At 51.5% G+C, this 27106-nt stretch overlaps 2 protein-coding genes and 1 non-coding gene across 3 annotated transcripts; 1 reads left to right on the top strand and 2 right to left on the bottom strand.

The window, feature by feature from the left end:
• Positions 1–599: 599 nt before the first annotated feature.
• LOC139032924 (U6 spliceosomal RNA) lies at positions 600–704 on the bottom strand. The gene has a single exon (XR_011485562.1). It is a non-coding gene; the product is annotated as a U6 spliceosomal RNA (small nuclear RNA).
• Positions 705–2697: 1993 nt separating this feature from the next.
• TRIM72 (tripartite motif containing 72) lies at positions 2698–16418 on the bottom strand. Its single transcript, XM_020893744.2, has 7 exons — positions 16211–16418; positions 15394–15790; positions 12269–12364; positions 11946–12176; positions 11458–11480; positions 9713–9831; positions 2698–8617 (listed from the first exon to the last, which is right to left on the bottom strand). The coding sequence occupies exons 2-7, from the start codon at positions 15781–15783 to the stop codon at positions 8019–8021; spliced, it is 1458 nt and encodes a 485-aa protein (XP_020749403.1). The 5' UTR covers positions 15784–15790; positions 16211–16418; the 3' UTR covers positions 2698–8018.
• An 8849-nt stretch (positions 16419–25267) lies between these two features.
• On the top strand, positions 25268–26627 carry LOC110137427 (apoptosis-associated speck-like protein containing a CARD). The gene is made up of 3 exons (XM_020893745.2): positions 25268–25638; positions 25872–25928; positions 26264–26627. The coding sequence occupies exons 1-3, from the start codon at positions 25365–25367 to the stop codon at positions 26518–26520; spliced, it is 588 nt and encodes a 195-aa protein (XP_020749404.1). The 5' UTR covers positions 25268–25364; the 3' UTR covers positions 26521–26627.
• The last annotated feature ends 479 nt before the right edge of the window (positions 26628–27106 follow it).

Below are 27106 nucleotides of genomic sequence, written 5' to 3'. Positions count from 1 at the left end.
GAGATGAAATTTACTTCATGGCCTTGAGGTGTAAAGTAGCTGTGAGTTAGACAGACTCAGCTTTGCCCCTTCCTACTTGTGTTACCTTCTCTGAGCGTCAGTATCCCCACTGGTTTGGAAAAGAAAACCTAACTTAACAGAGCACTAACAGAGCTCCCCACCTAACAGCACTTGGATGTGGTCCCCTGAGCCAGCTCTGAGTCCTCTTCCTTCACCTTGCAGACACCTAGATGACACCTGCTCACTAACAAAAATGGGAAGATGGCAGAGAAATATAAAGAAGAAAAGTTAAATCACCGGGAATCCCGTGGGTAACATGTTTTAATGTTACTTTTGTCTGTTTGTTTTTGGAGATTTTAAGTGGGTTTTTAAAAAATTATTTAAATATGCTTCCTGCATTGGGAAGTTGCTCTATGACACAGGGAGCTCAACCTGGTGCTCTGTAACAACCTAAAGGGTGTGATGACCTGGTTGGGTGGGGTGGGAGGGAGACTCAACAGGAAGGGGACATAGGTATACTTATGGCTGATTCATGTTGTTGGATGGTAGAAACCAACAGAGCATTGTAAAGCAATGTTCCTCCAATTAAAATTTTCTTTCAAAATATGGAACTCAATGAATTTGCTCATCATCCTTGGGCAGGGACCATGAAAATTTTCTCTGTATCCTCCCAACTTTAGTGTATGTACAGTAGAAGCGAGCACTGCTTTTGTCTTCTTTTCAGAGAAATTTTTTTCTCACAATTACAGTCATGGTGGATCCAGAGTTTGATATGATGCTTTGTTTGTTGTCTCTCACTTAAATCATGAGTATGTCCCACTTCATTCAAAACTCTCTGACATTATATCTCATCTCTTTCATTCACAGTGTTTCATGATGGTTTGAAGGAAAAGAACATACATTTGCACTGAGGGAACTGTTTCTCTCTATTCAGCCAGGCCTTGGGCAACCAAACAGGGGGTTTCCTGGCTCTTGAGTTCTTTGCCGAAACCCCCAGCTCCACCCAGCCTTGTTAAATTCTTTGCTTAGACTCTATTCTCAGAAAAAAAGCCTCAATGCCAGTAGCAACAATTTAGGTTGGCTATGATTACCTTCACACCTACACATTACCTATACACCTTCCTTCCAAGGATCTCAAAGTACCTGTCACAGGCACCCAAAGTCTTCTTCAGATGTTTTATAAGATGAGGATTAAATAAGGACTATATAGGATTAAACATATAGGATTTAATTTAATATATATATAGGATTAAATGAGGACTATATAGGATACCAAGTCAAAAAAGGCCAAGATCTGGAGAGAAAGACAGGCTCCAAGTCTGGCCTATCAATCAGCTGCCATGAGGAATGGTTGAGAAGCTCCGTTTTCCCCAATAAGATACAGACATAATTTCAGTTACCCCTAACCCTCCAAGAGGATCAGATAAGATAATAGATTCAAAAATACTCTACAGGCCTAAAGCACTAACTAGCTACGGTGTGGTTACACTGAAATCAGGAGGTTCTAAACAAGGTCAATAAACACATGAAATGAGAAATACATAAATTAAAATAAAAATAAGTGGGATGCTATTTATTTGGGGCATTTTGTTGTTTTTACTGGTTGGCAGTGCTGCAGAGTGTATGGGATCTTAGCTCCCCAACCAGGAATCAAACCTGCATCCTCTGTATTGAAAGCTCAGAGCCTTAACCTCTGGACCGCCAGAGAAGTCCCAGGATACCATTTATTTATTTCTTACCACACTGGCTAAAGAAAAAAGAATTTGAGTTTGATAATATTTAGTGCAAGACAAGATTTAGGGAAAGTCTATTCTCGTATTGGTGCTGTTTGGAGTATAAACTGATGGAGACAATTTTTGTTTAAAGTCCCAACGCTCAGGACAGTACATGATCTCGATCAGTATGCTGCCCTATATTTTAAAGAGAACTGCAGAGACACTCTTTGGAACTTCCTAGTGAGAGATCAGGTCTGGCCCTGCTAATTTCACCCTCATCTCCCACCTGAATGGACTAGAGAGCTGTGGGGTTTTCCCACTTGTCTTCCAAAGAGGGCTCCTCACACCTGAAGGAGTGGGCTTGTTGCATCAAAAGAACCCTTCACAGAGAGGTACCTCTCCTGCCTGGGACTGCAGGAACTAGAAGGATGAAGGCTGGCAAGAAGTTCTTAGGGAGAACCTGGGCTTGGAGACCTACGTGAACATGAAGGCTGATGCTGGCTTCTCACCTGGAGTGTCCCAAAGGAGGGACAGAGTATACTGGAGCAGCCCAAGATGGCCAGGCAAGGAGAGAGATAGGATCACACCCTTATCTTTATGTGAGAAGCCCTAGGCCAAGTGAATGCTGGGCTCAAGTTTTGACAGGCCCGTGCCCAGGACAACTACCTACCTGCCTTGGCAGAGGGACCCAGCAATAATATAATCACGGCAGGAGTGTAACTCCAGGATGCTGAGCTGAGCTGTTGGGACAAGAAGGCCTGCCTACATCACCTCTAAAGAAGCCAACAATGCCTCCCGTGAAAGCAGTAGTATCTGGATTCCAGTCGCGACAGGGTTCCCACACTAGAGTCACCAGCAATCTTATGTCACTTTCTTCTCCTCTAAGTGACCTAACCCGAAGGAGCCAGCAGAGCAGGGGTGGGGAGGGATTGGGGGAAAGAGGAAGAATGAAAGGAGAGTGAAAAACCAGATCCTCACCCCCTTTCCACTTCAGATCACTTTATTTTTTTATAAAAGTAATACATCGTTTCACTGGGGTTTTTTATTTTTTATTTTTTTCATGGAGGAGAAAGAGTGGCTTTAGTACTTTGCCAGGCAAAGGGGGAACACTATAGGCTAGTGCCTCAAGAATTATGCCCCCAGTTGTTTTTTTATTTTTATTTATTTACTTATTTTTGGCTGCACTGGGTCTTCATTGCTGTGTGCAGGCTTTCTCTAGTTGTAGCACGCAGGTTCTAGAGCGCGAGCTCAGTAGTTCTGGCACACGGGCTTAGCTGCCCAAGGCTTGTGGGATCTTCCCAGACCAGGGATCGAACCCGTGTCCCCTGCATTAGCAGGTGAATTCTCAAGCGCTGGACCACCAGGGAAGTCCCCAGGTCACTTTACATTGGCAGAGATGTTGAAATTTTGAGTCATGCTGGACTGGACATTTTCATACTTGAAAATGAGACTATTCTGATAGCTGAGAATGACCCCAAAACTATGCAATCCTCCAGAACATGGCTGAAATCGGTGATAAAAGATGGTTTCCTGATGTAATTCTTCAAGTTCAACCTCTGGAATTTTAACCACTTGACACCCATGTAACCCTTCTAATCCACCCCTTTTTCAAGTCCACAGTTTAATGGTGATACCATTAAAATGTTTAAGATGCCCATCTAGGGGTTTCCCAGGTGGTGCTAGGGGTAAAGAATCCACCTGCAAACATAGGAGACACAAGAGACACAAGTTCAATCCCTGGGTCGGGAAGATCCCCTGGAGTCAAAAATGGCAACCCACTCCAGTATTCTTACTTGGAAAAGCCCATGGACAGAGGAGCCTGGTGGACTACAATCCATAGGGTCGCAAAGAGTCAGACACGACTGAGCACACACATGCTAAGTCTTAGGATCTCCACTACTCAGCACCTACCCTAGAGAAGCCCTTGCACATGTGCACACAGAGACACTTCCACAGATGTTCACAGCAGCTTCGTTTGTGATAACAAAGGTTAAAGATAAAATACCAGTTAATCAGGGAATGATGAAGGAAGCTGTCACATTCACACGGTGAAATACTACACAGCAATCAAAAAAGAGAAGGTTCTTTCTGCCTAGTAACGTGGACAAATCTCCTGACTCTATGACTGAACTGAAAAGAAAAGACATTGCAGAATATGCAGAATAATGTGTCATATTCATGTAGAGTATGGCATCATTTATATAGAAAGAAAAACACTATATCATATATTATCTGTGGGACACATAAATGCACAGAAAGTCCTGGAAAACTACTCATCAAACTGACAACAGGGATCATTTCTGATGAGCAGGCTAGTGAGATGCTAGTTGTTGTGAGCCCTAGGGTTATGAGGATAAATTAGATAAGGGAAATACTGAATATAAAATTACTGAGGGGGTTCCCTGGTGGCTCAGTGTTAAAGAATTCACCTGCCAATGCAGGCGACATGGGTTAAATCCCTGATCTGGGACAATCCCATATGCCACAGGGCAGCCAAGCCTGTGCACCCTGACTATTGAGCCTGTGCTCTAGAGACCGGGAGCTGCAGCTACTGATGCCCGCATGCCCTAGAGCCTGTGCTCCACAAAAGAAGCCACTGCTATGAGAAGCCTGCACACCCCAACTAGAGAGTAGCCCCTGCTCACCCCAACTACAGAAAAGCCTACGCAGCAACGAACACCCAGCACAGTCAAAAATAAAGAAAAATTTTTTAAAATAAAAATAAAGTTGTTGACACATAACAAGCTCTCAATAAATGTTTTTACCTGCAGTTTAGCATGGCCCTGGCAGGCACTAGTTTTCTTGGACACTCAGGAGTCAGGAAGCACCAGAAACCTCTCTGCAGCCAGTTGTGATGGGTTCCCAGGGTCTCCACAAAGGGGAAGAACTCAGGGAGGAGGTTCTGGTCCTTTTCTGGAGGAATCCACCTCTCTGTCCCCATTTCACCTTCCTCCAGCTCCAGGGAGATTCTGGCTGAACCAGGCGGCCCCCAACCAACAAGAACACCCAGATCAGGCAGGGTTTCCCATAAACTCGCCGCTTGCTGACTGCCTTTGGCTCAGGGACTCCATCTGCCACAATCAGCCAAGGGCAAGGTCACCGGGTCATTCCCCTCAAGGCACACAGCCCAAGCCAGGATAACTTTCCATAGAAAGAACCTGTGAAGATTGTGAAAAGTTCCCTGCTGTAACTCCAACTCATGGGACAGATGGCTGAGGGCAACAGCAGAAGAGCAGCGAGACCCTTCCCCGACCTTCTGTGCAAAGCCCAGCTCCTGGCCAACGACCACGTGTGGTAGGGGCACAAAGGTGGGCTCGCGGACACCCAGGGCTCCTCTCAGGGGCAGCTCTCTGGAGGAGTCCCCACAACAGTCCCTCCAAACTTCCCTCTCTCCCTCACTCCAGGTCAGACAGGCACCATGATCTATGGCCCCATTTTCTCTTTCACAGGAGTCTTCCCTCAAAACAATCAGGCACATTGAATCCTGTCTTGGCCTCTGCTTCTCACAGTCCCTTCTTCCTAGAAAGGGCCTAGGACCACTTGGGCACCAACCGCCTTCCGCAGACACCCACGACAGGGATTCAGCCCGGTGGCTGCACATAGTACGGAGGTGCTGGGGTCGAGAGAGAATAAGTATGGTGGTGTTGGGACTTCCCTGGTGGTTGAGAATTTGCCTCCCACTGCAGAGGACACAGGTTCGATCCCTAGTTGGGGAGCTAAGATCCCACAGGCTGCCGAGCACCTAAGCCCACGCGCCACAAGTACTGAGCCCGAGTGCCACAAATAAACACCCTGTTTGCCACAGCTAAGATCAGATGCAGTCAAATAAACAAATGAATTTTTTTTAATGTGATATTTCTGGAGAGTATTGAAGGATGAGTAGGGAGAGCAGGGAAAAGCCATTCCTAGCAGAGAGTTGCACAATGTGGGGGATACAGGGACCCCAAGAGTTCGGTAGGGCCAGAGTGTAGACGTATGTGTACAGAAGGCATAAGATGAAGCTGGAGGGGGACCTCCCTGGCAGTTCAGTGGTTAGGACTCAGCTTTCACTGCTGAGGGCCTGGGGTTCAATCCCTGGTGGGCGAAATAAGATCCCACAAGCCTCCTGCAAGCAATCTTGGAATCCTTGGAAGTTTTGAGCAACTGAATCACGTGACCATATTTGGATTTTTAGAAAGATTTGATGGGTCCATCAAGACTGAAGGCTGAACAGGCAATGAGAAGATTGTTGTTGTTTACTTGCTCAGTCTTGTCCCACTCTTCGTGATACCATGGACTATAGCCTGCCAGGCTCCTCTGTCCATGGGATTTCCCAGGCAAGAATATTGGAGTGGGTTGCCATTTCCTTCTCCAGGGGATCTTCCTGACCCAGGGACTGAACTCACAACTCCTGCATTGGCAGGCAGATTCTTTACCCCTGAGCCACTGGAGAAGCCCATGTGAAAGAAAGTGAAAGTGTAGTCGCTCAGTTGTGTCTGACTCTTTGTGACCCCATGGACTGTAGCTCGCCAGGCTCCTCTGTCCATGGAACTCTCTAGGCAAGAATACTGGAATAAGTTATCATTCCCTTCTCCAGGGGATCTTCCCGACCCAGGTATCAAACCCTGGTCTCTAGAACTGCAGACAAATTCTTTATCATCTGAGTCACCCATACTACCTAGCAATAGATCAGTCATCTCTTGACACAGATTTAATACGGAAGGAGTCGAACTATAATCGTGTTTATTCACACTGCTGGATTTGACCACCAACGAATCCCTTCACTTAACGGTTTTATTTTCTAACAAGAAAGAGCTTCTCAGATGAATCCTCTCTTCTGTGTCCCGGAGCCAGGGTGCAACAGGCCTTCCTCTGGGAGATGCAGCCAGAAGCACACCCCCAGCCAGATCCTGAGGCCTTTCTTACCCTACACCTTCCTCTCCCCTCCACCCCCAGAAAATTCCCACACTGGCGTCAGTTGCCAGGGGGCCCCACACCTCACATAGCAGCAGCAGCAGCGACCCCACTGGTGACAGCAAATGGCCCCAGGCCTTCATCCCTCCTTAGGATAGGAGGGGCAGCAGTCCCACTTGCCTGAACCCCCAAAGCCTCTCCCTCCAGGGAAGAGGGGCTCCCACTCTTGGCTTCAGTGGTTATTTTAGACCCAAAGGCCTAAAAAAAATGTTCACACGTGAGGAAGCAACTCGGGGAGGGAGGGTGATGAGATGGGGGCTTCCTCTCCTTCTCAAGCAGCAGGCCCCTGGGGCAGGGCTCTTTCTCTTGGTTAGTAACTGGGCGCGGGGGGGGGGGGGGGGGGGGGGGGTGTCCTCCACGTCTGAGATACTCAGTCAACATAATCCGGAGGCAAAGGGCAATAAATGGGGGGTTGGTTTATTCACCCAGCAAAGGCTCTGGCTTCCCAGGTGGCACTAGTGGTGAAGAACCCGCCAGCCAATGCAGGAGACGCGGGTCGGATCCCTGGGTCAGGAAGATCCCCTGGAGGGGGCATGGCAACCCACTCCAGTATTCTTGCCTGGAGAATCCCCACCGACAGAGGAGCCTGGCTGGCTACAGTCCACAGGGTCGCAAAGAGCTGGAGACAACTGAAGCGATTTGGCACACAGGCTCTGACAGTTTCTAAATGGCTGTGGCCTGGAGGAATGTATTTTGGGCTTTCTATGCCTCATGGCTGACAGCTTCGTGATAACTCTGTGTAAGAGCAAGCTGACTGAACAGAAGGCCAGCTGAGTCAGCAACGCTTCAGGTGTGATCCAGCTTGTGAGAGGCAGCATCAGCTGTCCCTGAGGACTTGCTAGAAAGGCCCACTTTTGACCCACCCCTGACCTACTGAACCAGAAATTCTGCCATCTGGGCTTTAGCCAAAGCATTGCAAGGTGCTCTGAAAAGGTGATTTTGGTGCATATGCTCCAGTTGGAGAATCACCCCAGTGGAAGGCTTCTTGCGGTGGTGAGACCAGACCCGACTTCAGAGGCCCCACAAGGCGGAAAGGAGCGGGAGGCTTCCGGGCCTCCTGACTCCCGCAGAGTTCTCCAGCTCCTCCCCAAGCCCCCGACCCTTCCTCAATCTCAACTCTTCCCTGATTGTTGGGGCTTCCCGGTTGCCCAGCTAGAGTTTCTCCATTGACCTGACTTCAGGTCTTCCCTTCCCATCACCACCCCAAACCCTGGCTGGCGGTCCCCGGCACATGCCAACCCCCAACTTCTCAGAATGCTTGGAGTCCCGTCCCCAACCCCCTCCGCCCTGCCTGCAACCCCGGCGACCCCGACCAGGTCCCCTCACCCCTCCCCGAACCCGACGGGCAGCTCAAGCCTCCGAGCCGCCGCCGCTGCCGCCGCCGCCGACGTCAGGCCCCACGAGCAGCAGCGGCTGCGCATTTTTGCCCTTGTCGTGCCAACACACGTCGAAGAAGGGGTACACGGGCCCCGGCAGGCGCTCGTGGAAGGCGAAGAGCAGCTCCAGCGCGTCGGGGTCGCTGGCGTCGTAGAAGGAGAGGACGCCGTCGCCGAAGCTCAGGTAGATCCCGATGCGCGTGGGCCGCCTCTCCGGGGTGCGCAGCGCGCGCGGCTCCTTGGCTTCGACGTGGGCCTCCAGGATCTTGCCGTCGCGCAGCCCGAGCAGCCAGAGCCCCTGCGAGGGAACCGCGTGCAGCCGGCCGCGGCGACCGGCCTGAGCGCCGATCACGCCCAGCGCCCAGCGTGGCTTGTCGCCCACCTCCACCTCCCAGTAGTGCTCGCCCTCGGAGAGCAGCTGGTGGGTCACCACCGCCACCGCCTTGTCGAACTGGCGAGGGTCCTCTCCGGCCGGCGGCGCCTTCTGCTCCGAGCACTCCACGCGGCGGCCCGAGTTGGACAGCACCAGGCTCGGGTGGGCTGTGCTCGGGTCAAAGGTCAGCTCCTGCAGCGCTGCCACCGGAAGGAAGCGGTTTAGACCCTGCGGGTGGGCTTCCCTGCGAGCCTTCTCCCAACCCGCCTGTGGGGGGCGCAGCTCTTCTCATCCTCCCAGCATCTCTGGGCAGCGATCCCCGCCTCGGCTTACGGACTCGGGCCAAAGGCCACACCTCTCAAGGCTTCAGTTTGTTCAGCTGTAAAATGAGACCATAATTCCCTCCTTCCAGGGTTGTGGGGAGGACTAGGTGGATACAGGGCCGTGGCACTCACCATCTAAGGCCTTAGAGCAGGAGATAGTCAGGAAGCCTGGTCCTAAGCTAGTCTCAACCTCACCCCGCTGTGTGACCAAGTCAGGTTTGACCAGTCTCTGGGCCTTAGTCTTCTCTTGGCTAAAGCAGAGGTCCCTCCATTCCCCCCAGTGAGGCCGGGTATGCATCTGCTGGAGCTCTAGCTCCCCAGCGGGCTCTAGCTCTTGCGGAGAAGAGGATGAATGAGCCCTTGGGTCTCCCCGGCCACAGGCCAGAGTCAGTGTCCTGCTCCCAAGGTTCCAGCTCCACAGGTCCTCAGCTCCCAGTTAGCAGGGGGTATCATCCCCACTGGCCAGCAGGGGCAGGGATGGTCCATGGGTCATGCAGGGCTCAAACCCAGGCCCCAGCTTCCCCTGCTGCCGGCAGTAGCATCCTTTCAGTAAGCAGGGCTTTCTGTCAGGACTTCCCTGGTGGTCCAGTGGCTAAGATTCTGCACTCCCAATGCAGGGCGCCTGAGGTTTGATCCCTGGTTGGAGAACTAAATGCCACAGCCAGGAACTAAAGATTCTACATGCCACAGTGAAGATGGAAGAGCCTTCATGCCCCAGCTAAGATCCAGTGGCACAACCAAAAAAAAGACAATGCCCTCTCCATGTCAATCACCCACCTGAAAACCCCATGCCCTTTAAAGTCCTTCTCTGAGCACAGGTTACAAGGGTGCTAACCCCGAGGGAAAGGGGCAGTGGGCACCTTCTAGGGTGACCTCCCCAGTTGGGATTGAGAGGCCTCTCTGTATGCGGCTGGGGCCTCCCATCAACCACACCATCACAAGCACAAACCCAGGGTGAGCCCCTCCCAGTACCTGGCATCAGAGCCCGGAACATCTTCCTCCACACCTGGAATTTGAAGTCATCTGAGATGATGGGCAGCTGGATGTCCAGACGGGCCGGTGGTGGCGACTCTGCCAGGATCTTCTGCAGCCTGGGGGTGGGGAGAGGGGAGGAAGGGTCAGTGAAGGGACTCCCTGGAAGAGGCACAGAGTTGGGGGAGGGCAGGGGCAGTACCGAAGACAGGAGGAAGGAGCTGTGGTCAAGTTCCAGGATGTGCCCCCCATCATACCCTGTTTTAAAGCCCTTCTGTTTTCATTTGTTTGGAAAGATGAAAAAGGTGTGAGATGGATGGTGGTGATAGTTACACAACAATGTGAATGTACTTAATGCCACTGAACTTAAAATGTACTCTAAAAAAAAAAAAAAAAAAAAGGTTAAAATGGGGAATTTCCTGGCAGTCCAGTGGTTAGGACTCCACCCTTTCACTGCTGATCCCTGGTTGAGAAACTAAGATCCTGCAAGCCACGCAGTGAGGCAAAAAAAAAAAAAATTAGTTAAAATGGTAAATTTTATGTTATGTATATTTTGTTGTTTTTGTTGTTTAGTCTCTAAGTCATGTCCAACTGATCAAACCAGCCAATCCTAAAGGAAATCAGTCCTGAATATTCATTGGAAGGACTGATGCTGAAGCTGAAACTCCAATACTTTGGCTACCTGATGCAAAGAACTGATTCGTTGGAAAAAACACTGATTCTGGGAAAGATTGAAGGCAGGAGAAGGGGATGACAGAGGATGAGATGGTTGGATGGCATCACTGATTCTATGGACATGAGTTTGAACAAGTTCCAGGAGTTGGTGATAGACAGGGAAGCCTGGCTTGCTGCAGTCCCTGGGGTCACAAAGATGGACACAACTGAGCAACTGAACTGAACTGGACTGCAGCCCATCAGGCTCCTCTGTCCATGGGATTTTCCAGGCAAGAATACTGGAGTGGATTGCCATTTCCTCCTCCAGGGGATCTTCCTGACCCAGGGATTAAACCCACATCTCCTGCATTGGCAAGCAGATTCTTTACCACTAAGCCACCAGGAAAGTCCATATATATTTTACCAGAATTTTTTCAAAGCCTTCTCTTTGGATAAGGTCCAGCTCCTACCCCCTTCACAGTTTGACCCCCTCCAGCCACCCCAGCTTCATCTTCGCTTCCTCTTAGCAGTCTGCGCTTGCTGTTCCCTCTGCCTCCAACGCTCTTCCACCAACCCTCTACTTGCATGCTACATTGCTTCAGTCATGTCTGACTCTTTGCAACCCTATGGACAGTAGCCCACCAGCCTCCTCTGTCCATGGGATTCTCTAGGCAAGAATATTGGAGTGGGTTGCCATGCCCTCCTTCAGGGAATCTTTCCAACCCAGGGATCAAACCCGCATCTCTTACGTCTCCTGCATTGGCAGGCAGGTTCTTTACCACCAGCACCACATGGGAAGCCTGTTCACTCCTTCAGCATCCAGCTCTAACATGCACACCTTTGGAAAGCCTGGCCCCGCCACCACCCCCCACCCCCCCCAACAGCAGCACTGAGTGACGCCTGTGTCCCTGCCCGCATCTGTCTCCAGCACTGGTCTGGGAGGTCCCTGAGGACAAAGACAGGTCAAGGTCATGTCCACACAAAGGGCAGGGGAATCCCAGTGGACTGAACGGGAGGAGAGGGTGAACCAGCCAGTGTCCCTGGCAGACAAGGGCAAGGTGGGAAAGCGGGCAGGGCCAGGCTGATCTCACCTGCTGGTCACCAGGCAGTATTTCTGGAAAGAGAGAAAAATGAGAATGGAGATGAGCAGGCAGGGGGGACACTGGGGGTTTCTGAGGCTGGGGCAGAACACAGAAATGCTGGGTGCGGGGTCAGGAAAAGTCAGAAAAGACAAAAGAAACCCAGAATTCAAGGCCACCCCTAGCCCTTTACTATATGAATTAGAAAAAACTACCGCCTTCCTCAAGAAACTAATTCTACCTGATTAAAAAGTATCCTAATAAAAATGCAGATCTACAACCTCTATGATATAAATAATGCCCTCTTAGATACAGCGTCCTTGTGCAGTGCCCCACCTAAACAACCATAAGGGCCATCCTGGGGCGTACCCGTCCTCGGTGTGTGACCCTAGCTCATCCCTGCCTGTCTCTGGACCTCGGAGTCCCTATGTGACAATGGAATGAGGTCTCCAAAGCCTAATCCCTGGCTGAGGGCCAGAGGGAAGCCATCCAGTGCTCACCATGAGGAACTCTGTCTGTGGCTTGTCTGCCACCTCCTCCAGCACCTTCTCCATCTGCCGCAGCTGCTCCAGGTAAGAGTTCAGGCTCCCCAGCTCCCGCCGCAAGGCGACCCCTGCCTCACCCCGCACTCTCTCGGCTTCACGGTCCAAGGAGCCCTCCAGGGCAGCCAGGAACAAACGCATCTTGCCCAGCTGTTCCCCTACTGCCCCCCGGAACTGACGCACTGTCTCCTGGGGGGGGGGGGCAGACAGGAAAGAGCATTTGACTGGGGACCCCCAGCCTGGACCCCCAGTCCTGGGCTCTGCTGGGATGAGTCCCTCACCTCCACTTCCAGCAGCTGATGCTCCAACAGGGCCACGCTCTTCTCCTTCCGCATACATGCCTCCTGCAGCTGCATCTTCTGCTGTGGGAGCTGCGTCTGGTGGGGGGAGGGCAGATATAAAGAAGTGATGCTACCGCCCACCTCCCCCACCAAACCCACACCTCCCCGCCTTAACCCACCCTCTCTGGCTCAGCCTCAATGCCAGCTCCTCTTCCAGCCAGGCTGGCAACTTATCAGCCCCCAAACACACTTGCTGGTCTCAGGCACTTGCCAGTACCGGTTCTGAGATCTGGAATGTCTCACCCTCCATTGTCTATCTCCGTTAAGTCCTCCCCAGCCTTGTCTTCCCTGATTGCATCCCCCCAGCAGGCAGCCCCTCAGCATAGATCTTTGGGAAGACGATGATCACAGATGTAGTTGGGTCTCCTCCCCTGGAGAGGTAAGGGCTTGGCACATAGCGGGTTTCAGGGGTTAGTGGAGGATGTGCACAGGAGACAGGCAGCCTCTTCCTATTCCTGCCTTCACCCTGTACCTAAAAGCAGAATCTTAGCAAAACCCTCTAACCAGCCTCCCTGCACACTTGTCAGCTCTGAGGATAGTAGTGTAGTATGAGTTGCTCAGTTGTGTCCAACCCTTTGTGACCCCATGGACTGTAGCCCACCAGGCTCCTCTGTCCATGGAATCCTCCAGGCAAGAATACTGGAGTGGGTAGCCATTCTCTTCTCCAGGGGATCTTCCCAACCCAGAGACTGAACCCCGGTCTCCTGCATTGCAGGTGGATCCCACAGCAGTGCATGGGATCAAGCATGGCCAAAAGCTTAAAAACAATGTCTTCTGCATGGACAAACCAAACAAACCTGTGGGCCAGCTCTTACTCTAGATCTGTCAGTTTGGGATCCTGAAATGCAGATATAGCGGAGTTCCTAACACCTCCAGCCAAAGCCAGTTCGCTGGGAGGTGCACGGCCCTGGAATCAGACTGTTCCAGTCCTGTCGCCCTGACTTCCAACCTCAATTTTCCTCTTTTGCAGAATGGGAACGGTTATCCCCCACCTACCTTACCTGTGGTTTTTGGGACAAATTGGCAGCCTCTTCCCCCCCTCCTCTAAAGGAAACTAGGAGACCCTCTAGGCACTGTTTGCTATGAGTCCTCACTGAAATTGGACCATGGGCTACTGTGGCCGGCTGCCAGGTCAGTCTCCTTCCCCAGACATCTTCCAGGGCCACAACCCTGTCTGCTGCAGGGCAGTGTGGCCTTGGAGGCTCTCAGCCATCTGAGGTTCATGGGAGACAGGGCTGAGCCATGGGGACAAGCATGATGGCACCCTAGAGGCTGGGGGCTGAACGAAGAAGGCTCTTGGAGCATCCCGTGGTGAGGAGGTGTGGGGAGCAGTGCTCGACGCAGTGCATGATGGGTCTCACCGACAGGACAGTGTCCTTCTACTCTGATGTAAGCAGGAGGAGGCCACGTGACTTTGGGGGTTGTGAGTCCCTGGTTGCCCAGCAGATCCCATTCAACCACTCTTGAGTCTTGGCACGTGGTCTCCGGACCTCTTCCTCGCCAAGGACCCAGGTGTTCTGCCCTACCCCAGGTTTCTTGCCCCCCATGTGGCTCAGATGGTAAAGAATCCGCCTGCAATGTGGAAGTCGTGGGTTCGATCCCTAGGTTGGGAAGATTCCCCGGAGAAGGAAATGGCAACCCACTCCAGTATTCTTGCCTGGAGAATTACATGGACAGAGAAGCCTGGCAGGCTACAGTCCATGGGGTCACAGAGTCAGACACACTTTCGGTTTTCCCCCTCCTTCCAGGGATCTCTACTTCAGACCTCCAGCTACTCCCTCCCTGGGGCTTAGGGTGGACTGATGCAGACTCTGAAAGACTGTATCCCAACCAGCCTGCCCTTTGAGGCTCCTGGGCTTCCTGGTGCCCCATTCCACTTCATGGACTCTCTTCTCTTTTTGCAGATAAAGATGGATGAGGATAGGAGTTCTAGGGTCACCAGCAGAGGGGAGCCTGGGTTGGGTGGGCTCCTGCGAGGTGGAGCCTCCTGCAGTCGCCTAGGAGACTACCAGTGAGCACCCCGAGGGACTGGCAATGCTGGAGCCGGAGGGACGGTGAGACTGGGCCCCTGGAGGATTTGGGGGGCTTAAGGGCGGGGTCTACCCCATCTAGAAGTATGGAGACCAGGGAGAAGTGTCTTGCAACGCTGACATTTATGGGCAAAGATTACCACCACCACCCCCACCCTCAACAGCCGCCTGGAGAAGAGAGTGGCAGCTTCTCCATCGCAGAGACGGTGGACTGCTCCAAGCCCCTGACCCCGCCTCCGCCAGGCCCTGCACCTGTCGTTTATTCTTCCAACAACCCTATAAATGGCTTCATGACATATCTCCCTGGGCCTGTGTATACACATACACTCCTGTAGCTCTACACGCGTGTGATCTGCCACACGTACATCAGGCGAGCCAGCGTGTGCCTGCGTCTCCATTTGCCAGTGTCTGGGCATCCGCGGAGATGGCAAACCTCGGGACGCGCACAACCGTGTGTGGAGTCCGGAGGCGTTCAGAACTTCCAGCTCCAACCACAAAAACAGCCTGCACCTGGGTCTCGGTACCACCCCGGGGCTGTGCACAGAGTTGCGTGCACAGGCGTGCCTTGGCCTCCCAGGTCCCTTTGGGTGAGGCTCCATCTGATATCTGTCAGGCCATTACAAGTTTGGCAGCTCCAGGGGCGCGGAAGCGTGGCGGTCCCGGCCAACGAGGCCCCTCTTATCCAGGGCTACGCCCAGCAGCCGAGCCTGTTCGCGTGGGCCGCGGGCACCGACCCTGTCCTCCGCTCGGGCCTCAGCGAGGTAGACTCTGCTCTGCCGCTGCGCTCCTCCCGCATCCCCGCGTGCGCTCCAGCGGCCGCGCTCGTCTCGCCGAGGCCGATCTCGGAGCGCTTCTTCCAGGCTCTGGTCTCCGCCAGGCTCCGCCTTCAGCTCATCTTCCCTAGCCGCCCCGCCCCGCCCGCGTCCCTGGCACCTCCAGGCGCCCCGGGCCCTGAAGCTCAGAGCACGGATCGGCCCGACCCCGACCCGTCCAACCATCCCATCCGAACCCGATCCCCGCTGGAGGGGCCCGCACCTTGAGGCGCGCGTGGGCTTCGGCGGCCGGCAGCAGGCGGTGGCCGCGGTGAGAGCCGAGCGAGGCGCACACGCCGCACACGAGAGCGCGGTCCTGCTCGCAGTAGATGCTCAGCGGGTCCAGGTGCTCCTCGCAGTGGCCCTGCGGCACCTGCGCCAGCCCCTCCACCAGGCGCGCCAGCTGCAGGTTGGTGCTGAGCGCCTGCGGCCGCGTGGGGGCCTGGCAGCTCGGGCAGAGCACCGTGCCGTCCGCCGCCGGCTCTCCGGCCACGCGGCTCAGGCAGGCGCGACAGAAGCTGTGGCCGCACTCGGCTGTCACGGGCGCGTCGAACAGCTGCAGACACAGCGGGCAGGACAGCTCCTGGTGCAGGAGGCCGGGCGCGGCCGACATGGCGGGCCTGCGTGGAGGAGCGGTCTGTCAGGGAGACCCGGTCGAGGCCGCGCCCCGGGCCCAACCTCTAGAGGCCTCTCATCTCACTCACAAAGGGACCCTGGCTCAGGCCAAGGGAGAAAGGGAAACTCCCTTTCAGGCCCAAAGGCAGTCTCATCTGCAGTTCTCAGCCCCAGCCCCTGTCAGGGACCTGGCTCAACCCCCACACCGTTCCTAAACTTGAGGCTGGCTTTCAAACACCGTCTTCCCCCAAGTGTCTTTCCCCTGATTTGGCCCCTGGCCTCAGCCCCAAACCCAAATTCTCCAGAGTCCCCACCCTCTCCTCTTCTCTCACCCCTCCAGGACTCGCAGCAAGCCCCTGTCCCCCTGTCCCTCCCCTTCCCCTTTCTCCCCAGCCATCGTCCCCCACCAAGACCCCAGGACTTACAAGTCTGGTTGGAGGTCTTGGCTAAAAAGAGACTCCCAAGAGGCCCAGTCAAGGTCAAGCCTAACTGTAGGCGGCTCAGAGCTGTGTCTGAGGAGAAGCAAGCACCAAGTTCAGAGCAAGGATGGTGATGGGTGCACGGTGAAGAGCAGACCCTCCCAGGCTGAGCCCCAGGACTATATATAGCTTGCCCGCCCATCCCCTCACATCACTTCTGGAAACCGCTCTAAAAGTGAGGACTGAGCGGTCAGCGGACAAGCGTCACATGGCAGGGCCACCTGTCCTGGCCCATCACACTCTGCTGTCCCCGGCCCAGCCTGGAGCCAGAACTCAGAGCTAGCAGAGAAACAGGGCCTCTGAAACCACAGAAAAGACAAACATGATTGGAAGGAGTCTCCGCTTGCTCCCCAACTTCACCGTTTCCAGCCTCCCCTGTTCCCTGCCTGTGGCCCGCTCCCCAGTTTATCACCCACTTATTCCCCAAACTTAAGGCACGGAGTCACACAAGACAGAATCTCCTCCAACCCCGAAAGCTTTCCTTCCTGCAGGACTGAGGGGAGGGTCTTTCCCCATTTGGAGTCTCCAGTGCTCAGCACAAGCCCTGGGGCCACGTGGGCCTCCCTAAGTGCTCAGGAAGGGAATGACAGAGGGACAGTTGAATTAATGAATGAACAAAATCCAGAGCCGGAAGTCAAAACTCAACCCTGCTCTGGGAGCCTCAAGGCTTATCCTTCAGGTCTCAGTGTAAATTGCATTCAGCATAAAAACCAAAGTCCTCTTACCCTGTTCATCGCTCACCTCTCCCCCTGCTCACTCCAGCCTTGCCCTTTGCACTTCTAACCCCTCTGCATGGAACATTCTTGAAAACCCTGTTATTGGAAGCTGCTGCATAGCAAGGGAGCTCAGCTTGATGTTTTGTGATGACCTGGAGGGGTAGGATGAGGGGATGGGAGGGCAGCTCAAGAGAGAGGGGGTGTATGTATACTTAGAGCTGATAAACTTTGTTGCACAGCAGAAACTAACACATTAAAATATAAATGAAACACAGTTATGGCGTGACCACCTCCCTCCCTCCCTCAGATCATTCCCCCATGTCACCATTTTCAGTGGGGCCTTTCCTAACTCCCTGATTTTAAGTCTCACATCTTCCTTCCTCAGTTTATTTTTCTCCATAACATTTATCACAATCTGACACATACATATTTCATTTGTTAGTTTCTTGTCTGTCTTCTCCTACCAGAACATAAATTTTGTTCACTGCTCCTCTCCAACTTCCAAAAAAGTCTGGGGCACACAGCAGTTGCTCAGTAAACACTCAATGAATGAATAATCACAAGGACTCACTCTGTCCTTCTCTTCTGACCTCTCAGCCTTTTCCTGGATTTATTTCCCCTTGATCAATCTCTGTCTCTGTTAGTCTGAGTTTCCATAAGAGTCAGATCAATTGTCCCACGAGAGTAACCAGACACCCCCACCATAGGTGACAACAAGGTGGAATTATTTTCCCTGATTATAAAGAAGGAGGCAGCTGTCCCCTCCTCCCCTTCTTCAAGGTCATCACACTCCAACTTTTTGGCAAGTAAATAAATCTCCCCAGAAGCCAGAGAGCTCCTAGCACACCTTCTTTTTTGTGACTCACCTCTAAGTTCTGTGGCTCATTCCTTCCTTATTTTTAGTTAATTATTTGGCTACATTGGGTCTTGTCTGCTGCATGCCAGAATCTTCGCTGCATCATTTGGAATCTTAAATTATGGCGCACTCTAGATGTGGTGCTTGGACTTAGTTGCTTCGCAGCATGTGGGATCTTTCTCCTGCAGGAGGAAATGGCAACCCACTTCATTATTGTGCCAGGAAAATCCCATGGACAGAGGAGCCTGGGGGGGGGGGGGGGGGCGGTGCGGGTGGTGGGTACAGTCCACTGGATCGCTAAGAGTTGGACACAACTAAGTGACTGAACACACACACATATGGGATCTTAACTCCACGACTAGGAATCAAACCTGAGCCCCCTGCACTGTGAGGCAGTTTCTTAACCACTGGACCACCAAGGAAGTCCCTCATTCCTTAAACACTTGCATGTTAAGTTCTTGCATGTTGCATGCTGGCCATCTTAGGAAGCTGCTCCAGGCTTCCTGGTACCTTTGGGGCTTAATCTGGGAACTTTGGGGTAACTTTGGGGCTTAATCTGGGAACTTTGTTCAGGCTGTAATCATTTGGGTGTCTCGGGAAGAGATAAGTGAGGTTTTATGACTCTTTTGGATCAGAGCAATTAACTATATCAATAGCTGTATTATATAGCACCATCCTTATGGCAGAAGTGAAGAGGAACTAAAGAGCCTCTTGATGAAAGTGAAAGAGGAGAGTGAAAAAGTTGGCTTAAAACTCAACATTCAAAAAACTAAGATCATGGCGTCTGGTCCCTTCACTTCATGGCAAATAGATGGGGAAACAATGGAAACAGTGAGAGACTTCATTTTCTTGGGCTCTTAAAATCACTGCAGATAGTGGTTGCAGCCACGAAATTAAAAGACACTTGCTTCTTGGAAGAAAAGCTATGACCAACCTAGACAGCATATTAAAAAGCAGAGACATTACTTTGCCAACAAAGGTCCATCTAGTCGAGTAGTTATATATGGATGTGAGAGCTGGACCATAAAGAAAGCTGAGCACCAAAGAATTGATGGTTTTGAACTGTGGTGTTGGAAAAGACTCTTGAGAGTCCCTTGGACTGCAAGGAGATCCAATCAGTCCATCCTAAAGGAAATCAGTCCTGAATATTCATTGGAAAGACTGATGTTGAAGCTGAAACTCCAATATTTTGGCCACCTCATGCGAAGAACTGACTCATTGGAAAAGCCCCTGATGCTGGGAAAGATTGAAGGCAGGAGGAGACAGGGATGACAGAGGATAAGATGATTGGATGGCCTCACTGACTTGATGGACATGAGTTTGAGCAAGCTCCAAGAGTTGGTGATGGACGGGGAAGCCTGGCATGCTGTAGTCCATGGGGCTGCAAAGAGTCGCACACGACTGAGCAAATGAACTGAACTGAACTCAATTAACTATATACATGACTATAGATTTAATTCTTCTGGTTATGTGAGTAACCATAGGGAGATAGGGAGGTAGGGCTTTTTCCCAGAACCCTGAAAAATCCAAGAAAGTTCCACTTCTCCAAACAGGAAGCGGGTGGAGATGAGCGCACACCGCAGCATCTTTCAGCTACAATATAAGGATAAGTAGGATAATAAACCCTCATTCCTGGAAGTTTGTTATGAGAGTGAAATTATTATATTATCTAGATGAATAATAAACTAAATAGGTAGTAAACTGAATGATCACCGAGGAGAGGGTTCTGGCACCAAGGATTTAGGAAGCTATGACTGCCACTGTGTGTGTGTGTGTGTGTTCAGTCACATCCAACTCTTTGGGACCCCATGGGTTGTAGCCCATCAGGCTTCTCTGTCCATGGGATTTCCCAGGCAAGAATACTGGACTAGGTTGCCATTTCCTCCTCCAGGGGATCTGCTCGACCCAGGGATTGAACCCGCATCTTTTGCCTCTCCTACATTGGCAAGCAGATTCTTTACCACTAGGCCACCTGGGAAGCCCCTGACGACTGCCCCTACGACATTCAAATCTTGACTCTGCTCTTTCCTCATTGTGTGACCTTGGGCAAGTCATTCAACCTGACTTTCTCATCTGTAAAATAGGGATCACATCAGGATTATTATCAAGACTATTGGATTGTTACGAAGATTCAACAGGCCAATTCATAGAAAACTTTTTGAACAATGTCAGGCCCATACAAAATGTTCAATATTGTTGACATTGATATTATTACAATTATTACTATTAATTTTTCCAGTGTATCTTCCTTATACTCCAGTAGGGTCAGTAACACCATCCCCACTTCACTGATTGGGAAACTAAAGCTAAAAAACTGTAACAATGACAAAAGCACAGACTCTGTACTAGCCCTGTTCCAAGAAGTACATAATTCTTAATCCATTTATAACCTCATAACAGTCCCATCATTGCTCCTATCTTAACTGAAGCCATGAGGCACAAAAAGATTAAATACCTTGCCCCATGTCTTGGCAGTCTGGTCCTTCTGGCCCCAGGGGTGCAATCTGGCTCCAGCAATCAAAGAATTTCTTCTGTTGGGGGCAAGGAGGTCAGGTCACACCCAGGAAACATCTTACCAACCCCAGCTGGTCTGGCTTAGTGCAGGGGGCAAGAAGCTTGGCCTCAGGTGAGACCTGGTGGTTCTTTCCTGCCAGGAATCAAAGCTCAGAACTCTGAGTACTTCCCCCAGAAAAGGAGGGTCAAGGGAGCAGGGATTCCCATGGCTTCGCAGAGAGTTGCCCAGGGCTCCTATCCCCCACCCCCACAAGGGAAAGCCACCCTCCAATCTCCAAGAACAAGCCGGCTCCGGGTCCACCTCCTGGGGGTTCCCTAGAGAAGTCACTGTTCTCAGAGCACCGATAGCCGTGGCCTGGTGAGTGCAGACCCCAGAGAAGGGCTGTGACCAGAGTCACACGGCGAAGAGGCAGAGGACTTGGGAACCAAATCTGAAAGGGCCTGATACCCCTTGTCACTTGCTTTTCCCACTATTCCAGGGTCTTCTGAATGTGCTCTCTAAGTTTCTGGAGCATTCTGCCAAGAGGAGAATAGTAACATTATCCTTTCTAGTATTGCAACATCTGCCCTCCTAAGGGCGTGTCCGGACGTCTGGAGGAGGCTTATGTTCCCAGATGCATTATCTCTCTAAGCAATCTATCATTGTTTTGTCATAAACATACAGTTTTTTTTTTCCTTTTTTATGGCGTATAGTTGCTTTACAATGTTGTGTTAGCTTCTGCCGTACAGCGAAGTGAATCAGCTGTGTGTATACGAACATCCTCTTGGATTTTTGGATTTTCTTGCCATTTAGGTCACCACAGAACACTGGGTAGGGCTCTCTCTGCTGTACAGTAGGTTCTCGTTAGTTGTCTATTTTATACATAGTAGTGATTATATGTCAATCCCAATCTCCCAATCCACCTCACCACCCCTTCCCAGTTAGTATCCATACCTTTGTTCTCTACACCTGGGTCTCTATTTCTGCTTTGCAAATACGTTTATCTATACCATTTTTCTAGATTCCGCATATATGCATTAAGATATATTTGTTTTTTTCTTTCTGACTTACTTCATTCTGTGTGACCATCTCTTGGTCCATCCACATCTCAGCAAATGGCACGGTTTTGTTCCTTTTATGGTTGAGTAATATTCCATTGTACATATGTTCCACCTCTTCTTTATCCATCCCTCTGTTGGTGTACATTTAGGTTGCATTGCAATTTGCCAATTTTTGAAAACAAAAGTGGTACTTTTAGGATGTAGTTTGGAATTTGAGCCCAGGAGTCAGGTGGCTGCATCTATATTCCCTCATGTTACCACCAGGGCAGGCTTCCAGAGGGCTTTCTGAAAACTTCAGTTTCCTCCTCTGTGTAGGGGGATAGACACACATACCTCATGGGGCTGTTGGGAGGATTAAATGAGATTATGCATGTTAATTGTTTAGCACATGCCTGGAATATAGTAAATTTGAAAAAAATGGAACCTACTGTTACTCAGTCTTCTACAGCACCTACCATGAGGTTGAGTATATAGGAGATCTTTAATACTATTTTTTTATTAATTTTTAAAGTTTTTATTTTTTACTGACGTATAGTTGATTTACAATGTTTCAGGTGTACAGCAAAGTGATTCAGTTACGTGTGTGTGTGCGTGTGTGTGCATTTCTGCTCAGTCGTGTCTGACTCTTTCGACCCCCTGGATGAAGATAGGCATCTATGACTCTAGACTCTGGGATTTGTTTGTCATTTCATGAAGTCTCATTGAGGTGGAATCTGTTCGAAGTCTTGTGCTGCATGCTGTGGACCCGAAAGAATCTTCAAGGAGCCCTCTGTCTGGTGAGGAAAGCAGAGAGACCAGACGCTGTATGACAAACAGTGAGACCCTGGGGTCGCCAGCCAGTGTGGCCAAGGAATAATTCATTTTGCAGAGAGGACAGAAAAGCCAACTGGGAATAGCAGGCAGAGGCCAGCCTGCAGGACCCCTCAGTCATGGGACCTTGGGCAAGTCCTCCAACCTCTCTGAGCCTCTTCTCACTTGCACAATAGGGCCACTGTTCCCTGTCCCAAGGGGACTGTTGGAAGGCTGAGAAACACTGCATGTGAAGGATCACAGACCGTATACAGGGCTCATTTTTTTTTATTATTGTTTCTTGGACAAAGTGACTCCTGATGCATGTTGGAGGAGAGCAGGAACATGTCACGCAGACCAGGAGGGGAAAGAGGCCAAGCGGGGAGCAACCGCTGCATGTGCAGAGGTCCAGAGGCCAACCGTGCTGCTGAGGCCGTCAGCAAGAGCCGTGAAGGCCAAGCCAGCGGGCTTGGACTTGATTCTGGGGCCACTGAGGAGGTCACAGGAGGTTTTCAAGCAGAGGAGGGACAGGATCAATACGTGGACTAGGAAGATGTAGCCTTCTGGCCACAGTGCACAAAAATCGGTGAAGAGGCTCAGGGAACACTGGCTTCTGGACCATAAGTGCCACCCATGGTGAGGATATTGGTACATAGTACTCGCCAGTCCAGCCCATGGAGGGCAGCATGCACAGGGATGGGGAGCAGGCCCTGCTACTCTGCCGGAAGCTCTTGAATACACCATGTTGAACATAAACACAGCCTCAGTCATTTCTTCATTCAGCACATCTTCACTGAGCATCTGCTGTCTCAGGCACTCTTTTTTTAAATCAAACTCTATTTTATTTTTAATTCGTATTTGGCTGTGCTGGGTGTTTGTTGCTGCTCGTGGGCTTTCTCTAGTTGTGGCAAGCAGGGGCTATTCTCTAGTTGCTGTGCGTGGGCTTCTCCTTGCAGTGGCTTCTCTTGTTGAAGAGCACAGGCCCGAGAGCACATGGGCTAGCTGCCCTGCAGCATGTGGAATCTTCCCAGACCGGGGATGGAACTGTGTCCCCTGAATTGGCAAGTGGATTCACCACGGGACCACCAGGCAGTCCTCCCAGGCACTCTCTTGATGCTGGAGATTCATCAGTGAACCAGGCAAGGTCCCTGCCCTCCTAGAACTCATGTTTTGGTGTGGAGATGGGTACCCATTAAGTGAATAAATGTCTAATAATGTCAGGATCACAGCACTAAAAGGAATGGCAATCGTTGCAACCCAGCTGAAAGGGGGAAATGTAGGATTCCCATACCCACCTAGGAAAGACAGCCAGGATTAAAACTGGAGACTGTATGGCTTCAAGCCCACAGCAGTGAAAGCATCGAGTTCTAACCACTGGACTGCCAGGGAATTCCCAAAACTGCCTCTTTTTGAAGAGCTTATGTGTAAGGTAGGGCTTCCCTTGTGGCTCAACTAGTAAAGAATCCACCTGTAATACAGAAGACCTGGGTTTGATCCCTGGGTTGGGAAGATCCCCTGGAGAAGGGGACGGCTCCTCACTCCAGTATTCTGGCCTGGAGAATTCCATGGACTGTATAGTCCATGGGCGTCACAGAGTCAGACATGACCGAGTGACTTTCACTTTCACTCTGTGGAAGGTACACCTTTAGTTACTAGTATCTCCCTTGAGCCATGAGGCCTATTCACTCATTACTGATCCCACAAAAAAATCATTGAGCTCCTATAGGCCCAGCACGGTTCTGGATGCTGCAGATTATAACAGTGAGCTGGACAAGCACATTTACAGCCTGTCAGGGAAGTCTGATGCTAAACAAATACACAGAGCTAGTTGCAATTTATAGTCACAATTGTTATAAGAGTTACAAATAAGTAGCAGGTGTTTTGAATTGGAAAGAGTCTGAACTTGGTCTCCAGAGAAAGTAACATTTACCTTAAGAGCTAAAATCTGAGAGTTTGTTAGACAAAGAGTGAGGGAAGAGAGTTCCAGGTGAAGGGAACAGCATATGCCAAGGCTTGGAGAAGCAAAGGACCCTGGCACATTTGAGGAACTGAAAGGACAATGTAGCTGGAACTGAGACGGAATTGGGGCAGGATGTGGTACAAGACAAGGCTGGTGTGGTCCACAGGGGCAGAGCAGCAGGGCCCTCCCAGCCACGTGAAAGGCAAGTGAACAGTTCCAGGCTCAGCTTGGCCTCCAACGCCAGCCCACACGACCTTGCCTGTACTCTTCTGGGTCAAGTCCCTTGACCCTAGAATGACTCTCTGCCCGTGACTTTCCCTTCAGTAAAGAATTTTCTCAACCATTACAAGTGTCTCTTGTCATCAATCCCCAAGAAATTCAGTTTCTGGGGGACCAAATCCTAGCTCTCCCAGGAAGTATTTGGCAAGGTTTCAGACACATCAGGCTTCCCTGCTGGCTCAGATGGTAAAGAATCTCCCCTCAATGCGGGAGACCTGAGTTCACTCCCTGGGTCAGGAAGATCCCCTGGAGAAGGGAATGGCTGCCGGGTGGGCTACAGTCCATGGGGTCGTAAAGTGTCGGACACAAATGAGCAACTTAACACACTTTTTTCAGGCACCATCAGGCAGCCCATGTTATGTTGGAATATTTACAAAGTGGACAAAGGAGTGTTATCATCCCCATTTTGTAGATCAGGAAACTGAGGCTCAAAGAGAGAAAACACACATGGTTACCTCTACCCTCTTTTTGACACATCATTTCTGCCCAGTTTGTGGAATTTGGGAAGCTACCTGGTTCTGGCTGTTAGGGTTCTGATTCTATGACATGTGAGTGGGGATGCTAAGATTTAGGGAAACATGGAGATTTCAGGGCTCTAAAATTCCATGATTCAAAGCCCTGATGCCCCAGTAAACCAGGTTCCTGATCTGTCTAGCTAGTCCAAGCCTAGAGAGGCAGGCACCACCCATGAGCCCTGTTCCACTGGTCTCCTGGATCACTTCTCAGAGATCAGCCAAAGGATGCGATCTGGGCGCCCCCCGATGGCCAGGAGAGGATGGGAAGGCGCAGGGGAGTCGGGTGTCTTAACCCAGGGCAACGTTCTGGGGCAGAGACAGGAATTGGGAGAAGGCGGGGAATTTCTGGTCCCGCCCCAGAGCAGGCTTTCCAAACTGCAGACACCCGGAGTGAGCGGAAGTGGCGGCTGCAGCGGAGGACCCCGGAGACATGGGGCGCACACGCGATGCCATCCTGGATGCGCTAGAGAACCTGACCGCAGACGAGTTCAAAAAGTTCAAGATGAAGCTGCTTTCAGTGCCGCTGCGGGAAGGCTTTGGACGCATCCCCCGGGGGACCCTGCTGCCCCTGGACGCCATGGACCTCACCGACAAGCTCGTGAGTTACTACCTGGAGGCTTACGGCGCCGAACTCACGGCGCTTGTGCTTCGCGACATGGGCATGCAGGAGGTGGCAGAGCAGCTTCAGGAGGCCATTAGCAAGGGTGAGCGCACCCCCGCCACACTCCCCGAGGTCTAGGCCAGTCTCCCCTCATCTGCCCCCTCCTCCCAGCCCCAACTTTTGCCTCTCCTGGCGCTTTCACTTTCTGTTCCTCTTACCCCTTCATAAAAGCTTCTCCTGCTAGGGAGGCTTCCCTTCCCGCCCTGGGTACTGACCTTGGCTTCCGGGCTGAGACTTCAGAAAGACTTGGAGACACCATTGAACATTTTCTTACAGGCCCTATAAACGTGCCAGCCGAGGTCAGGGCCCCTCTCCAGAAGACAGCCAAGCCAGGTAAGGCCTTAATCCCTGACCTCACCCACCTGGGCACCTCACTATCTCCGCCCCACCGCACCCCTGCACAGCCTAAATCTGTTGTCAAGGCCAAGAGCATTCAGGGCGTGCAAAGTTAGGCCAACTCTTCCCACTCACCTACTCACACTCCTGGGGCCAAGTCTGGCTGAAAAGGAGGTAAGGTTAAGCGCATCCCACTCTATGTAGGTCCTGTTGAGCTCTGCCCCTTAGGGTTGCATTCAAGGCAATTTGGAGGAAAAGTGTTCAAGAGGGACAGACAGGCTCCAGTGCCCACCCTGGTGCCAGCTTTGCCCCTCTCCTCCCTCTTGCCCCAGGACCACACTTTGTGGACCAGCATCGGGCAGCCCTCATTGCACGGGTCACAGTCGTGGATGGGGTGCTGGATGCCCTGTACGGGAAGGTCCTGACAGAGGGTCAGTACCAGGCAGTGCGGGCGGAGCGCACCAGTTCGGAGAAGATGAGGAAGCTCTTCAGCTTTGCTCCAGCCTGGAACCTGGCCTGCAAGGATCTGCTCCTCCAGGCCCTGAGGGAGAACCAGCCCTACCTGGTGGACGACCTGGAGCAGAGCTAAGGCGCCTTCCCCAGCAATGGCTCCCACATACCACCCCCGGCTGTTCCAGCCAACTTATCTGGAGTCTCTGATTTTCTCATACACAATACATGAAAATCCCACTTGTACATGGTGTGTTGTCCTACTTGCAGCCTGGAAGCACATGTGGGCCTGAGCTACATATCCAAGTGCAGGGCAGCAAGCTCCCCAAACACTTCACCCTTCCTGCCTCAGTCACATGGAATAGTCCCTCACTCACCATTTGGTGGCTCCTTCGATGCTACCCTAAAGGGTCTGCCCTTGAGACGTGTGAACCGTGAGTTAACCTTGTGGCCAAGGTCTAAAAATTAAAACAGGTATGAACAAAGGGCCTGGAATTGTGGGGGGCCGGATTTGACAAGTCTGGCATCCCGCAGTCCGTGGGGTCACCAAGAGTCAGACACAACTAGGGGACTGAACAAGATCTGACAGATGCATTTAGAAACAGACTGGTCTACAAAGCTTCTCTTTCATTTTTCATAGGAAAAAAACTGCAAAATTAGAGCCATTTTCAGGAGAAATGATGAGTATCGTCTAAACAGAACACAAAGCAAGTAGTCCTAGGGTT

The sequence above is a fragment of the Odocoileus virginianus genome, chromosome 33 (genome assembly GCF_023699985.2).
Source record: "Odocoileus virginianus isolate 20LAN1187 ecotype Illinois chromosome 33, Ovbor_1.2, whole genome shotgun sequence".
NCBI classification, from domain to species: Eukaryota; Metazoa; Chordata; class Mammalia; order Artiodactyla; family Cervidae; genus Odocoileus; species Odocoileus virginianus.
The sequence above is the reverse complement of the archived record's forward strand: the minus strand, read 5'-3'. Positions and strand labels throughout refer to the sequence as shown.